Source organism: Ursus arctos, unplaced genomic scaffold, assembly GCF_023065955.2.
Source record: "Ursus arctos isolate Adak ecotype North America unplaced genomic scaffold, UrsArc2.0 scaffold_16, whole genome shotgun sequence".
Lineage (NCBI taxonomy): Eukaryota > Metazoa > Chordata > Mammalia > Carnivora > Ursidae > Ursus > Ursus arctos.
Window position 1 is genome coordinate 21770951 of NW_026622830.1, and position 14480 is coordinate 21785430.

Consider the following 14480-nt stretch of genomic DNA (forward strand, 5'->3'; position numbering starts at 1 on the left):
GGATCGAGCCCCTTATCTGGCTCCCTGCTCAGCGGAGAGCCTCCTTCTCCCTCTCCCATTCCCCTTGCTTGTATGCTGTTTCTTTCTCTGTCAAATAAATAAATAAAATCTTTAAAAAAAAAAAGAAAGAAAGAAAGAATGAAAACTATAGATAGAAAGATGGTTTGTGAAAAGCATCACTGAGAGGATGAGGAATGTGTTAACCATAGATTGATTAGGGAAAAATGTATACACATCAGTGAGGTGAATGGCATAGGGCTGCCAGTATTTTATTTTGCCAAGAAAAACCATTTTTAGTAAAACGCATTTTGCAAAATGCAATAATTGTTTCAGTCAAGGATCACCAATAAATGCTAAACCATTGGTCGAAAACTTATTGGGATAATCATATAGTCTCAAAATACTACCCTATGGATTATTTGTTAATTACAAAAGGAAAAATACATTTATAATAGAGAAAGCTTGGATTATTGCCTTAACCAGCTGATGGAATTTAACAACCAATAATGGTAACGTCTCATCATGGGACTCCTGATTCATTGAGCCAGGCACATCCCTTATATAATGTTCTTGACAACAGTGTTTAACCTGAATCTAATGGTAAAGAAACAGATAAGTTCAAAGTGTGGGACATTGTCCGAAATGAGTGTCTGAACTTTTCTAAAAGGTCAGCATCATGAAACAAGTCAGGGGGAATTATTCTAGTCCTAGACTAAAGGAGACCAAAGAATATGAGAACTAATGTCATCCATAATGCTTGATTGGTTCTCTATCCAGCAACATAAATCCATAAATTGCATTATTTTAACAATTAAGTAAATTCAAATATAGACTGTTATGTTAGGTATTTTTATATCAGCCTTTAATCTTTTGGCACTTGATAGTGGTTATGTAGGAGAATGTTCCTGTTCTTGGGAGATACATGCAGAAGTATTTAGGAGTAGAGGGTCTTGATGTCTGGAATTTTCAAATATTTCATCAAAACTGTGTGCAAAAAAAAAATTGTGTGTGTACACATGCACAGTGTATGTATATGTAGAAAAATGTTAACAGTTGATGGATTTAGGTGAAAGGTATTTTATTTTGAAATTTTTCAAAATTAAAAGTTGGAGGAAAAAAGGAAAGGAAAAAGAACTAACTTCTAGGGTGCCTGGCTGACTCAGTTGGGCATGAGACTCTTGATTTCAGGGTTGTACGTTTGAGCCCCACATTAGGTATAAAGATTACTTAAAAATAAAATCTCTTTTTAAGAAAAAAAATATTTGAGAGAGAGAGAATGCAAGTGGTGGGGGAGAGGGAGAGAAGCAGACTTGCTGGTAAGCGAAAAGCCCGATGACACTGGGCTCGATCCCATGATTCAGAGATCATTACCTGAGCCGAAAACAAGAGTCGAAGTCAGATGTTTGACTGACTGAGCCACCTGGGTGCCCCAAAAATGAAATCTTAAAAAATAAAATATAATTTTAAAAGAAAAAAAGAACTACCTTCTGCTTTTATCATGGAATGGAACTTTACAAAACTTTTCATTGTGAAATTTACAAATTCCACGAACCCATCACTGAGCTGCAACAATTATCAACACAGCAATTTTGCTTCACCTACTCTATCCAACCACTCCCGTAAGATACTGCACTATTTTGAAGCAGCTCTCAGACATAATTTTATAATTACTTAAATATCATTCTCTTCAAGAAAACAAAACATAACAACAAATTAATACACCCCTATTTACCCATCATCCAGCCTTAAGCCATCAACGCCAGTACAATCTTGCTTGTCTCCACTCTCTCCCATTCACTAGATTATCGTGAAGCAAATCCAAGACATTGAATGTTCTACTGTGCTTACATTGGTAAATGTCCACTTGAAATCATTTCAGAAGGACAGTCCCGTATGAGTCTTCTTACATCTTTTTTTTTTTTTCCATCTTAATCTACTGAAATTTTATCAAATTGGCAGATAACATTTTTCTGGAGATTTTATATTCTTCTGATCCTAAACTGGATGCAGCACGAGAGATTTTAAGAAAAATCGAATACCGTAATCTATACAAGTATGTGGGTGAGACTAAGCCAAAGGGAAAAACAAAAATTGAAAGGGTAAGTTAAGTTGTCAAACACCTTTCCAGTAGTGAAAGGTCTCTCTCTTCCATTTGTCCTCCCACAGGAAACCATTAACCCATCATAATACCACAACTCGGTTCTAAGCCCTTTATGTTCATTTCTACTTAATCTTCTCATCAGTAACGTGTTCTTTGTTCCGTCCTGTAGATGAAGGAATTGAGGCTTGGGAGAGATTAAATAACTTGCCTGTGGAAGCACAGTTAGGGAGCCAGTATTCAAAGCCAAGTCTGACTTAGTCCAAACCTTTACTCTCTCATCCCAGAAGTTGGCGGGGGGCGGGGGGGGGGCGCAAATTTTGGCTAGGTCCAATGGCAAGAAATCGGGGCCTCAAAATACGTTATCTGCATGAGCTTCATGGAGACCCTAAGGACCTGCTGTTCCTAATTTCTTCTTTCACACTCTATCAGGTTCTCCCAGATGATGCGTGCCAAATATCTGTATCTGTCTTCCCTTCTTGCTTGTGGAAGGTTTTTCTCTTTGCCAGAAAGCCAGTAACATGAGCCATACTGATAACTACACCCTGCCTCATAACACTTTCCTCTTATTTTACTAATAGATCAATGCCACATCTTTTTTTAACGTGAAAATTATTGTTAATAGAATCACTCTGTTGTGGTTTGTTTGAAGAATGGCGGAAGCCATGTATTTGTTAAGGCTATCTCTACCCACTTTTCCTAGTAAAGTGCCATTTTCAGAGAGGGAACCTTTTGTGGCATAAAGACTTAATGATGAAAAACTGGGGTTCTAACATGAGGAGTCTTGTCTTTTCTAGGAAGACTATAAATGCCTTCCAGAAGAAATTGCCAGCGCTAAACCTAGTGATATATTGCTGGAAGCTGAGCTGAAGGCTGAAGACTTAATAGTGGATGTAAGTAGTTAGCCTGACAATATACTAAGTAAAGACATTTTTTTTAAAGATTAAAGCCTCCCCCATTCCATTATAAAAGTAGTACATGTTTATGAAAGAAAATTTGGGAAATACAGAAAAATAGAGGGAAGGAAGAGAATCACCTGTGATCTCCAAGAATCAACATTAACCAGTTTTTTTTTTTAATTTTCTTTGACACTGATATTTTTCATGTAATTGTGATCATGTGTTTAGCAGAACATTGTGTATATTGATTTTTGAACGTTTCTTGATCACAACAGTAATCTATGCCAATTATTTTTTAAAATTGTCCACACACACAAAGGAAAAAGACTTTTTTAAACCCCTTCACAGAGGCTGTAGTGTCTTGGTTCCTAACAAGACTGTCAAATGGCTTTCTCACATTCTCCTTTGTTTCTTATAGGAGCTGCTTTTCAGAGTTCTACTTCTCTGAAATCTTGGGACGGTGTTACCCGTGTATCTTTTTTTCCCCATAAGCCTCTCATTTGCTGCTTTCTTGTTGATGCATCTTTGGTGAAGGGTGGTCTCTCCATAACCATTCTTTACCAAGGGATACAATGAGTGAATTGTCCTGGACCCAGGCTGTTCACTTGGCTGAGGGTTCAAGTGCCTCACACCTGCAGATCAGGCTACGGTTTCCTGTTTCGTTAGATGAAATGACACCAGAATAAAGGGATTTTCTGAATTTCTGAGTTTCTGAGATTCCCGCATGTTTTCCCTGGGCTGTCACATGTCCACTCTTGCCCTCAGTGCTTTACTTGAGGGTCTGCATTGCCGTCAGCTCAGCGCACTATCCTCGTCAATGCCTGACCTCCCATCTGCCTTTTCTCTCAACGTGTGATCTGCTAATGAATGTAGGATCAGATGTACGTGAAGAGACATAGGAGAAGACAGCACACACACGATTAAACTTGCATTAACCTAAAGGCAAATTGATGGAGGAATGAAAGATCTTTTTTTTGACTATCAGACATGTAAGAACAAAAAACCGTTAAAGATTTTGTTATGATAAAGGTATGTGAAAATGAGAATGTAAATTGATACAGGAGACCAAATTAGGATCGATGGTAACCAACCCAGCAATTTCACTCTAGGTATTTGTTGTAAGGAGATAATTAGTTTTGAAAAAAGAAAAAGAAAAAAAGAAAGAAAGCACAAATCTATATATTGTGGCATATTATGGTGCAAAATAAGGGGGGAGAAGGATATATATTTCAATAGGAAATACAGTGGAATAGCGCAAACATTTAAAGTTTTTAAGATGGAGAGACATTTATAACTGAAAAAGCAATATTCAGAATGATTTTATTTTTGTTTCTTTAAATGTATATACAAGTGTGTGTACAGTAAGCACACTGAAAAAAATTCTGGATGTATTGGTAAAATGTTAACATTGTTTCTACGTGGGTGGTGGAATTGCAGGTTTTTTTTTTTTTTTTACTGAGAGTATGGTAAAGAGATTCGAAACCAGAAAAAGGTGGGTAAAGATGGGGCTAAGAAGGGTGAAGCCCTTTTGTATTCTGAGAAAGCAATTAAAATTGCTAATTAAATGTCTTATCATGTATTAACTTCTCAGTTTTAGTTTGGCAACGTAATATATTTATGTGGTGTATTTTACTATATGTGCCTCCTTTTAGGACTGTGTGTAGTAACTTTTATGATTACTTAATGAGCTATAAAACTTAATTTTACTTTTTAGAATTAAAGCTTCATAGTTGTTGATCTGTGGCTACTTTTTTGCTCTTGAGTCCTTGGTTAAGAACGGGAACTCCAACTATTATAATATTGCCTTTCTGGAAAAATAACCGTTTCATCAAATCTGCGTTAAAGAGGAATTTCTAGTTTTATATGTTTTGGAGAAAATAGGACTTGTTTTTATTTCCAGTCTAAAAGCAAGGAAATAAATACCCACGAGCTGGTGGCACTGCTGAAAGTTGCTGAAAAATTTGATTAGTGTTCATACCTTACCATGATGTGTAACAATGTCAAGGCTACATTGGGTCCCTCCCCACATGAAACAACACCCAGGAGAGAAGACTATGATAGCACCAGCCCTGGGTTCATGGGGAGACTGAGCAGTAGCTCCCTCCCAGGTAAAGGGGCGCAGAACACTCACGGCAGCTCTCGAAGCCAGTAGCACACACACACAGGGAGACATACCCCTGGTCTGACTTTGGGACCATAGCTGAACCTCAGATGCCTACTTTTTTCTTACAGGGTACTGGCAGAACAGCTACCAAACCTCATAGACTTTTTGTTTGTTTGTTTTCTTCAGGAACCAGCCGCAGGATAAACTCCTCTTATCGTCTGTTCTTTTCTGTACCATCATCATCAATTACTCCATTTTTTTCCCCTCTTATTTCCAGACCCTCCCTTTCTCCCAGTCCTGTCCATGGCGCCCTTCCACTCCATAATTAACACACTTCCCTGGATCCTCAGCCTCTCTGTTGACTCTCTTTGCCCTTGCTGCATCCTGGCTGTTCCCTAAGAACCTGATGTTCCTGTAGCCCCTTCAGGAAAAGTGTATTCCTCAGGGTCAGGGACCTTCCTGTTCATCAGTCCTCTTGTTCACTTCAGGTCCCCTAGTATCACTTCAAGACCCTATGCAAGATCCCTGTTCCTCTGAGACTGGTATCTCCCAGCCTGCTGTCCTCTTAGTTGAAGATTTTGGCATGGTTTAGAGCCTTTCTCCTTGTTCCAGTTCTGCAGTGGTCCTTGGTGACTTCATAGTCCACATGGCCGGCCAATTCTGATCAATCTCTTCATCCTTATCCTCAGTGATCTTATCCTCTCCACCTCCGCCAACACTCAGCAGATTACATTCTGACCTTATCGACATTTGAAAATAACTTCCCTTTAAAAATCACTGATTGGAGCATCCAGTCTGTCCTCAAACCCCCTTCTTCCTTATGTGCTTGTTTCTTGCTCATCAGGACCTCTAGATTATTGTCTCCTCTCTTTCTTCCAGCTTGTCAATGACCTTCTATCTCTACTTCTCTCCCAATCTTAGATTCTGTGATGAATTCAGTCATTTTCTTTTTTTTTTTTTTTAAGATTTTATTTATTTATTCGACAGAGATAGAGACAGCCAGCGAGAGAGGGAACACAAGCAGGGGGAGTGGGAGAGGAAGAAGCAGGCCCATAGCGGAGGAGCCCGATGTGGGGCTCGATCCCATAACGCCGGGATCACGCCCTGAGCCGAAGGCAGACGCTCAACCACTGTGCCACCCAGGCGCCCCCAATCGTTTTCTACAATTACGTTCAACTCCCTTGCCTTTCTTTGCATCTACCCACCAAAAGGCTGAATGACATTTCAACCTTAATTGGGCCCTCCAGACTTCTGGTAGGCTGCGTGGAATTCTCTCAGTCTCCATAATGACAATTTCAAACCATCTCCACTCTTCTAACAGACCTCCAGCCCTGTTCCCTGTTCACAACTGTATTCACCCCTCTGGGACTAACCCCACTTTGGCCCTTATTTCAGAGATAAAATATAAGCCATTAGGTAGGAACTCTCTCAACCTACACCACCGAATAAGCCTCCATCTGCAACTGTGTTCAGCCTTCTCTCTGGTAGTGGGGAAATGTCTCCCTTCTTATCAAAGGCTAAGGGTAATCCTTTTACTTGTGCTCTAGACAGGGGGCTGTCTGATAGAACTTTCTGTGATGCTGGAAATAGTCTATAATTGTGCTGTCCATTTTGGTAGCCACTAGCCACATGTGGCTGTTGAGCACATTTCAAGTTGCTACTGCAACTGAGTAATTTTTTTATTGTATTTAATGTTAATGACTTTAAAATTAAAAAGCCACATGTGACTAGTGGCTAGACATTGAGCAGTATGGCCATAGAGCCATTCATCTTAGCATTTCTATGGAACCCCAGGATCCGTTCTGTCTTCTCTGGCTTCCCCATCAGCAGTTAAACAGGCTTTCATCTCAGGAAAACAACAAACGTCGCACTTGTCACTCCTCCTCTTCTTTAGGGTCAAACTCATTGAAAGGTTGCCCCCCTCCTTACCTTTTCTAGGTATGATGTTCTTCTCTACATTCTTCTCTTTTGCATCTTTTCAACAGTCAAGCTTCTAAAAGTTGTCTTCTCTTTATTTCACTTTTTCCTGAACCTCTTGTCTGTCGCCATCACCATACTAGAGCTATTCTTCCAAATTCACCAGCGACTTCAGTGTTACTTCACCCAGTGGACCATGGCAGCCCTGTCTGCCTCCGAGCTGTTTCTTCTGCCTGGAATTCTTCTCCTTCCCACATAGATAGACCTACCTGGCTAATTCCTGCTCACTTTCCCAGGAAAACACGCCCAGTCATTCCCGGGGAGCCCCAGACTGCTAGGCTCCCTGGTTACAAAGTTTCACGGCACCCTTTGCTTCTCCTTGGTAGCTCTTAGAACAAATGTAGTTAGATTATTACTTTTACAATTATTTATTCAACCTCAGTCTAGGCCACATGTGCTGTGGGGGCTGGGATTGTATCACGTTTCCTTGTACCTATAGTACCTGTCACAGTGGCTGTCACATAGGCATACCTACTTAAGTTGAAAGCACAAATACCTCCCCCACCACACCCAGATTTCAAGACCAAATCCCTATGGCACATGCACCAGAGTTATTTTTATCCTACTGTGAGCTACCTTGTCGGTGCCTTATTTCTGAACCTCCGGAGAGCTCTGCTCCATTTCTTGTGGTGCTTCTACATCCCTGAATTCATTTCACTGTTACGTGAGTGATGGCTAATTTATTGCTTTTATTAAGGTTATCAACATGGATTATGGAATGGAAGATGAGAATCCTATTGATCATGTTCGCTTCTATTGTAAGAGTGACCTCAGCAAACCAGTCAAGATTACGAAAGATCAGGTAACTACTTAGGTAAAACAAATACGCTGTAGTGGCATTTGGCAAATCTACGGTAAATTTGCGTTTTACATGCAGGTTAGGTCTTAAAGTCAATGTATATAGTAAAATAAAAGAAAGTAATTATTATTAAAACTGAAGTATATCTGGGGGCACCTGGGTGGCTCAGTCAGTTGAGCATCTGACTCTTGGTTTCAGCTCAGGTCATGGTCTTGGGGTCATGAGATCAAATCCCACATTGGGCTCTGTGCTCACTGCAGAGTCAGCTTGGGTTTCTCTGCCTCTCCCTCTGTCCCTCCGACCCCCAACTTGCCCGTGTTTGCTCTCTGTCTCAAATAAATGAATAAATAAAATCTTTTAAAAAATGGGCTGCCTGGGTGGCTCAGTCGGTTAAGTTTCTGCCTTCTGCTGAGTACCTGATCCCAGGGTCCTGGGATCGAGCCCCGTGTTGTGTGCTCTACTCAGTGGGGAGTCTGTTCCTCCCTCTGCCGTTTCCCCTCACCTATGCTCTCTCTTTCTCTCTCAAATAAATAAGATCTTTTAAAAATCTTTAAAAAATTAAATATATCTGATTTTTGTGTAGACTAGACCATCGTAGCAGCCAGTTTTTCCTATTTGCTGAACATAGATGAAAGCACTGTTTTTGGTTTCAAGGCTAGGTTATAAGTCTGGTGGGAAAGTAGTGCTGTATGGTTGACGTCATGAAAGTTAAATGTGCTTATTTGCATATCTTTTAATGAGAGTCTGGTCTACGTATAATTACACAATACAAACTTTTAGTCTTTTATTGACATAAAATTGTGGGGAATTTTGCAATATGACAGCTACCTTGAATTCTTTTCTTTGGATGATAATTAGGATTAAACAGCAAAACAGTGTGGTGTTTTTAATATAACACCAAGAATGGAGCTTGATGGGGTGCCTGGGCGGCTAAGTCACTTAAGCATCTGACTTCAGCTCAGGTCATGATCCCAGGTTCCTGAGATCATGCCCCATGTCGGGTTCTGTGCTCGGCAGGGAGTCTGCTTGTCCCTCTCCCTGCTCGCTCATGCTCTCTCAAATAAATAAATAAGATCTTTAAAAGAAGAAGAAGAAGAATGGAGCTTAGGAACAGCCGATGTCTCTTCAACATATGAATTCAAGATGACAGTGAAATCTTTTCTTCCTTGAATAGGTTTCAGAGCTTTTGCCAGAGAGATTTGCAGAGCAGCTCATTCGCGTGTACTGTAAGAAGACCGATGCAAAAAGCTTGTTTGCCGCACAACAGCATTTTGTTCAGTGGTGCTTAATCAGAGACTTCACCAAGCCGCAGGTGGGTGGTTTATTACTCACGTGCATTGCACAACTTTTTATTTTTAAGTAAAAACCAAAAGAGATCTTTCCTGCCCTCCGAAAAGTTCTCATTTAAGTTATAGTCACTTGGTTATGGTTTTGGGGGGAATAAAAGTTTTTCCACTTTAAGGTTTCCTTTTAAAATGTTTGACTCTGTGTCAACTAGTGATTTCTTCCTTCACCAATGGTGAGTGGGTACTCTGTTTATCATTATTATCCTCATACTGTGAAGGTGTGATAGTACTTAACAATGTTCTCACCAGTTGTTTCCCCTCCTCCCAGTGACCTGGGAAATGAGTCGTAGTATCCTCATCTTTCAGAGAAGATTACCAAAGCTGAGTAGTTAAATTGTTTAAGGCCACATACAAGTGATAGTAAGCTTTCTAACTTATTATTTTAAACTCATCATTCCTAAAACTGTAAACTATTTAAATTTTCTAGAATAAGACAATGGAGAGGAAGAGGGGCCAAGCTGTAGTTGACAATCCTATGGCGAATGTTGTTAAAGTTGTCCCGTACTGACCTGGCCATAGCAGGTGCCTGGCACAGAGAAAGTGGCCAGTCGATATTTGTTGACTGTCTGTATGAAATAATTGGTAGGCAGGTGGGAAGCTACATTCTACTTCCTAGCCCAGTACTCTCTCCCGCAACACCGTATCTGCCTTCCCCCAACCCCAATTGTGTGCTGAAGGAAACAATAATGTAGGAGCATCCCGGTAGTCGGTACCTTATCAAGTGCTAGAATGAATGATACAGATGAGTTCTGTTAGGATTCTAAGAGTTAAGAGAGAGGTCAGGAAAGCCCTTTGAAGGAGAAGGGGTTCTACTGGATCCAGAAGGCTGGATTGTGTTTGAATGAGTAGCAGGGAGAAAGGTGGATGTGGTTAGTCATGGGAGCAACCCAATGGCATGAAACTGGAACAGGTGGAGTGTGTTTGGGGGCCGTGAGGAGATCGGCTGTGTGGACTCGAGAATTCCTACTAGTGAGTGGTGAGAGGTTGAATGGGAAGAATAGACTGAATTCTGGAGAGCCTTGCATAATCGACTAAGCAGGAAGACTTCTTATGAACAGCCGGGAGGGAACCATTGAGAGAATTCGAGACTTACTGTGAGGCCGTCCTTACTTACTTCTGTATTTGGTATCTCCGACTAGAATGAGACCCATGGGAAGGAGGAAGTGTGTCTGTCTTAGGTAATGTAACACCTAAGGAAGCTAAACCACTGATTAAGAAAGAAAACTAGCAGCAGATGGACTGGAACTTGGAGAGACTGGAAGTAGAGAGAGACAAGAGGCTGTTGAAGTTCAGCCATCTGGCAGTAACTACTTTAAAGCTAAGATACATTCACTCATTGAATGAGGATTTTTGCCAGGCCCTACGTTAGGTACCAGAGATGGAACAGCCCCTAAGACAAACATAGTTCCCACAGCTCACACTCTCGTTGGGGATAACAAACACACAAGTAAATAACAATTATAGTAGTGCGGTAAGTGCTTTGGGGCAGGGCACACAGAGTCTTAGAGGAACCAAAAGGAGAAGGATTTAAGCCATTCTTGGTTGGTTGGGAAAGGCTTATTTAAAGAAGGACTTAGGAGCTGAGACCTGAAGGATGGATGAGAAGGAGTCATCTGGGTAAAGTGGGGGCGGCGGGGAGGCCAGAAGATGGGCAAGAACATGGTGCCTTTAGGGGAGGGGTCTAGGGGATTTTTGTGTAGTCCTGTAGGCCAAGAGCAATGGAGGCCATTAAAGTGTTTTAAGCAGGAGAGTGACATTCAAGTTTATATTTATAAAATTCACTAGAGTTGAAATTAGAATGGGTAGAAATAAGAACCCTTGATAGAAGTAGAGATGAGTTTGAAGGCAAATAATGTTGACTTTGAGCCAGAAGGGTCTTCCAAATATGAGTATCATTTATTGCAGAGGGGACTAGGCAAGAGTGGAGCAGGGATCCAGTGAAGTCCCTCTTTTTCCTGGAAAAACAGACAGAGGGGTGCCTGGGTGGCTTAGTCAGTTAAGTGTCTGACTCTTGATTTCAGCTCAGGTCAGGATCTCAGGGTCATGAGATCAAGCCCCATGTTGGGCTCTGTGCTAGCTGTGGAGCCTGCTTAAGATTCTCTCTCTCCCTCTGTCCCTCCCCACCCCTCTCTCCCTAAAAAAAATAAAAAATAAAAGCAATTGGTATTTTCAAAAGAAGAAAAACAGAGTTGTGTTTCGTGAAAGTGTATGAAGGGAAAGGAGTCAGAACTCCTTAGTGTGCTGCTTCCGGCCATCTTTGGAAAGAGTAGGTCTGATAGCTTTTCCTACAAAGGCTCTTACCTGCTTTGGACTGGTGTTTCTGATTTGACCCAAGCACAGGGCATATATGTAATTTGGGGTTTCCCAAGAATAAGTATGTCTAGAAGCAATCTATCTGCAAGATAAGGATAGGTGCACATGAGGATTTCACTCAAAGTTATGAAAACTGGCTTTTCTTTGTTCCTGGTTTTTCTTTCCTTGACAGGATGGTGATGTTGTAGCCCCTCTTATAACACCTCGAAAAGTGGAGTGGAATAACGAGAATTCAGCCCAGAGCCCAGATCACTTCCGGGAAATGTCCAAATTTAGACTCCGGCTCTTTCAGGATGACTCAGTGTGAATGTTTGCAACCAGTTGTTTACATAAAGCCTTCTTTCTTCCCTGTCCCCCTACAGTATTAACTAACGTAGGGAATTTGCTCATGGTGTTCTACAAATTTAGTGATAACTAGTGCTTTTTATATTTTGAATGTACACACATGCTGAAGCTAAGTAATTTTTATCCAAAGAAACAAAAAGGTATTAGGCAAATCTTGCTACACATGCTCTGGAAAGCATTACCTTGCCTATTTTAACCATAACTAAAGTCTTTCTCTAGTAGTCTTATTTTCTTAGAATAACAAAAAAAATTTTTTTTTTACGTACTCTGAACTCTTAAGACATATGATTGTTCTTTTTAAAAAAAAAACAGTTTGGAAATGAGAGAAGGTACACATAGGAATTTGAAGTTGGGACTGTCATAAACAGCCATGGTTAAGAACAAAACATAAAATCCTAGCCCCTTGAGGGAGGTACCCATCGCCTCGAATTTGAGGACTATTCTTAAGCGATCTGAATGTTAGTGAAAGACCTTCCCTCAGCCTTTTAGCCAGGTTGGACTAAACAGTCGGAAATGAGGGCCTAGAATGAGGTCCAACTCCTGAGTGAAAGGCATGATTAATTGTTTTGAAAAGACCTGAGGGCTCCGGCCTTCTCTGAAGTGGGACATACAACTGCCTCCGGGGAGACCTCTGCCCGCAGGCTGTTCTCCAGGTCGGTTGCGGCCCCAGACCTGGGCAGCTTCTTTCTCCTGAAGACTCACTGTCCATGTCCTAAGGTCTTTCTCGCTATCACTGCTCAGCCTGGAGCAAAGACTGAGCTGCCTGGGATGAGATGAGTGATTATCCCTAGAATTCCAGGTTCCCCTCTGTGGCCCAGTATTCCGCACACTTGTTCTTTCCCTCCTGCAGTGGAGGTAAAAACTGCACTGTGGTTGAGCAGTTCTGTGCAGAAGGCCCCCGCCCCCACCTCCGCCTCCACACAATTGCCAGTTTTACAGAACTTCACCAAGAATAAAGTCTGGAGTTAGAGCCAAAGCTGGCGGTAGCCAGGGGGTCCCATAGATGCAGGCAGTGGGGAAGGGGAGTCATAAGCCCTTAACATCTTATGCTTTGACACTCCCTTACAAAAGCCTCCATGGCAGGCCAGGATTGAGGAGCCCGCACTGGCTCTGGACAAGAGGGAGTGGAAGGAAGGGAGGAACTCAGACCATAGGCAGCAGATTATCCACAGACTTAGGAGTGCTGCTACCTTCTACTCTGTAACCAAGTTCTGTTCTGTTGATACTAGGCTGAAAAGTATTAGGAATCTCTGCCATTCTGTATTACCACCCCCTCCCATCCCCCCGTAGATGACCAAGAGTTGACCCTAATTCATAGGAGAATAATTAAGACCCTTCCCACTTCCACCATGATGCTGTGTGGGTGAGGATGTGTCCACATGTGGGCTCCTAGAAGCACAAGTGAAGTCAGCCATGGGGCTGGGTCATATCTGTATTGACCAAGGTACCTCTAAAACATTTAGTGGGGAGAACTGTAGGGCTCAGACTTAGTGTATCCAGACCCAAGGTCAAGAATGTAATATTTTCCTCCTAAGAATGTTGTATTTCTGCAACTCCTATCTTTAAATCATTGTGGTTTACTCTGGAATTTTACGGTTTCAACATTGTATCATTGTGCTATCTGAGAAGTAACTTGAATCTACTTTGTTTGCATCCTTTACATACAACTCAGCTGCACTTTATGCTCTTTGCAACTGTTTTAATGATCAGAACCGTGTGTCATTTACAAGGTTAAATTTTTCTTAACAAACACCTTCACTATTTGTATAAAAACTGAGATTTTAACAACTTAACATCTAGAGTTACTGAACCGTTGTCACCTTGAGAATGTAAGGAGAACTGCGAGTGTAAAAGATTGGGTTACCTCATTTGGGTGAGGGAAACAGCTGCAATAAAGCTTCATGAATGTATCTCCATCTCAAAACCAAAGATGTTTTCCTTAATGAATCCTCTCACACTTGTGTGCCCAGTCTGGACCCTGTTGTGCAAAGGAAATGTGTCTAGGAATCTACCCAGATGTTTCTGACTATGTCAATGCTATGTGGAGTTTGCAAGAGAGGGGATGATATTTAACAGGACTTATGTTACTTGCTTTTCTAGCAGGAGGCAGGCATTGTCATGGGAAGGAACATGGATGTTTCTTCATTTCCTGAGCTCATGTGTCAGGAAACCTATCTTTCCTCCTTTTAAACCTGCCCTAGGTTCCCATCTACAGAGATTCAACTTCTTTATCCAGAGAGGCATATATCGTTCATTTGCTGCTTTCATATCTTCCTTGTGAGATTTGCAAGCACCCAGTATGCTGGTGGCCGACAGGAAACCCTCAATGTTCTAGAAAAAGAAAGATGCTACTGGAATTTTTATTAGTTTCACGAGTTGAGCCCAGGTGTCTGTGGTTTGACAGTATTAAGTTAAAATGATTTCTAAAACATCCAGAATAGAATCCCATTTTTGTAAGATTATGTACATATATATATATATATCTCCATGGAAAATCATCTGGAAGGGTATATATGAAAATGAAAAAGTTAGTGTTTTGGGGGAGTGGTTGAATTTTAGGCAATTTTAATTTTTTAAAAAAGTCTTCTGTTTTTTCTAC

General features: G+C 41.1%; 1 protein-coding gene across 5 annotated transcripts in view; it reads left to right on the forward strand.

The window, feature by feature from the left end:
- The window catches only part of SAMHD1 (SAM and HD domain containing deoxynucleoside triphosphate triphosphohydrolase 1), a 67041-nt gene that overhangs the window by 34911 nt on the left and 17650 nt on the right, over nucleotides 1–14480 (forward strand). For 2 of the 5 annotated variants that reach the window (XM_044385808.3, XM_057312536.1), the window contains 4 exons: nucleotides 1960–2099; nucleotides 2896–2991; nucleotides 7776–7880; nucleotides 9052–9189. In XM_044385808.3, coding sequence (XP_044241743.1) covers nucleotides 1960–2099; nucleotides 2896–2991; nucleotides 7776–7880; nucleotides 9052–9189 — 479 coding nt within the window. The other 3 variants (XM_026503448.4, XM_057312535.1, XM_048222313.2) reach the window with 3 other exon arrangements.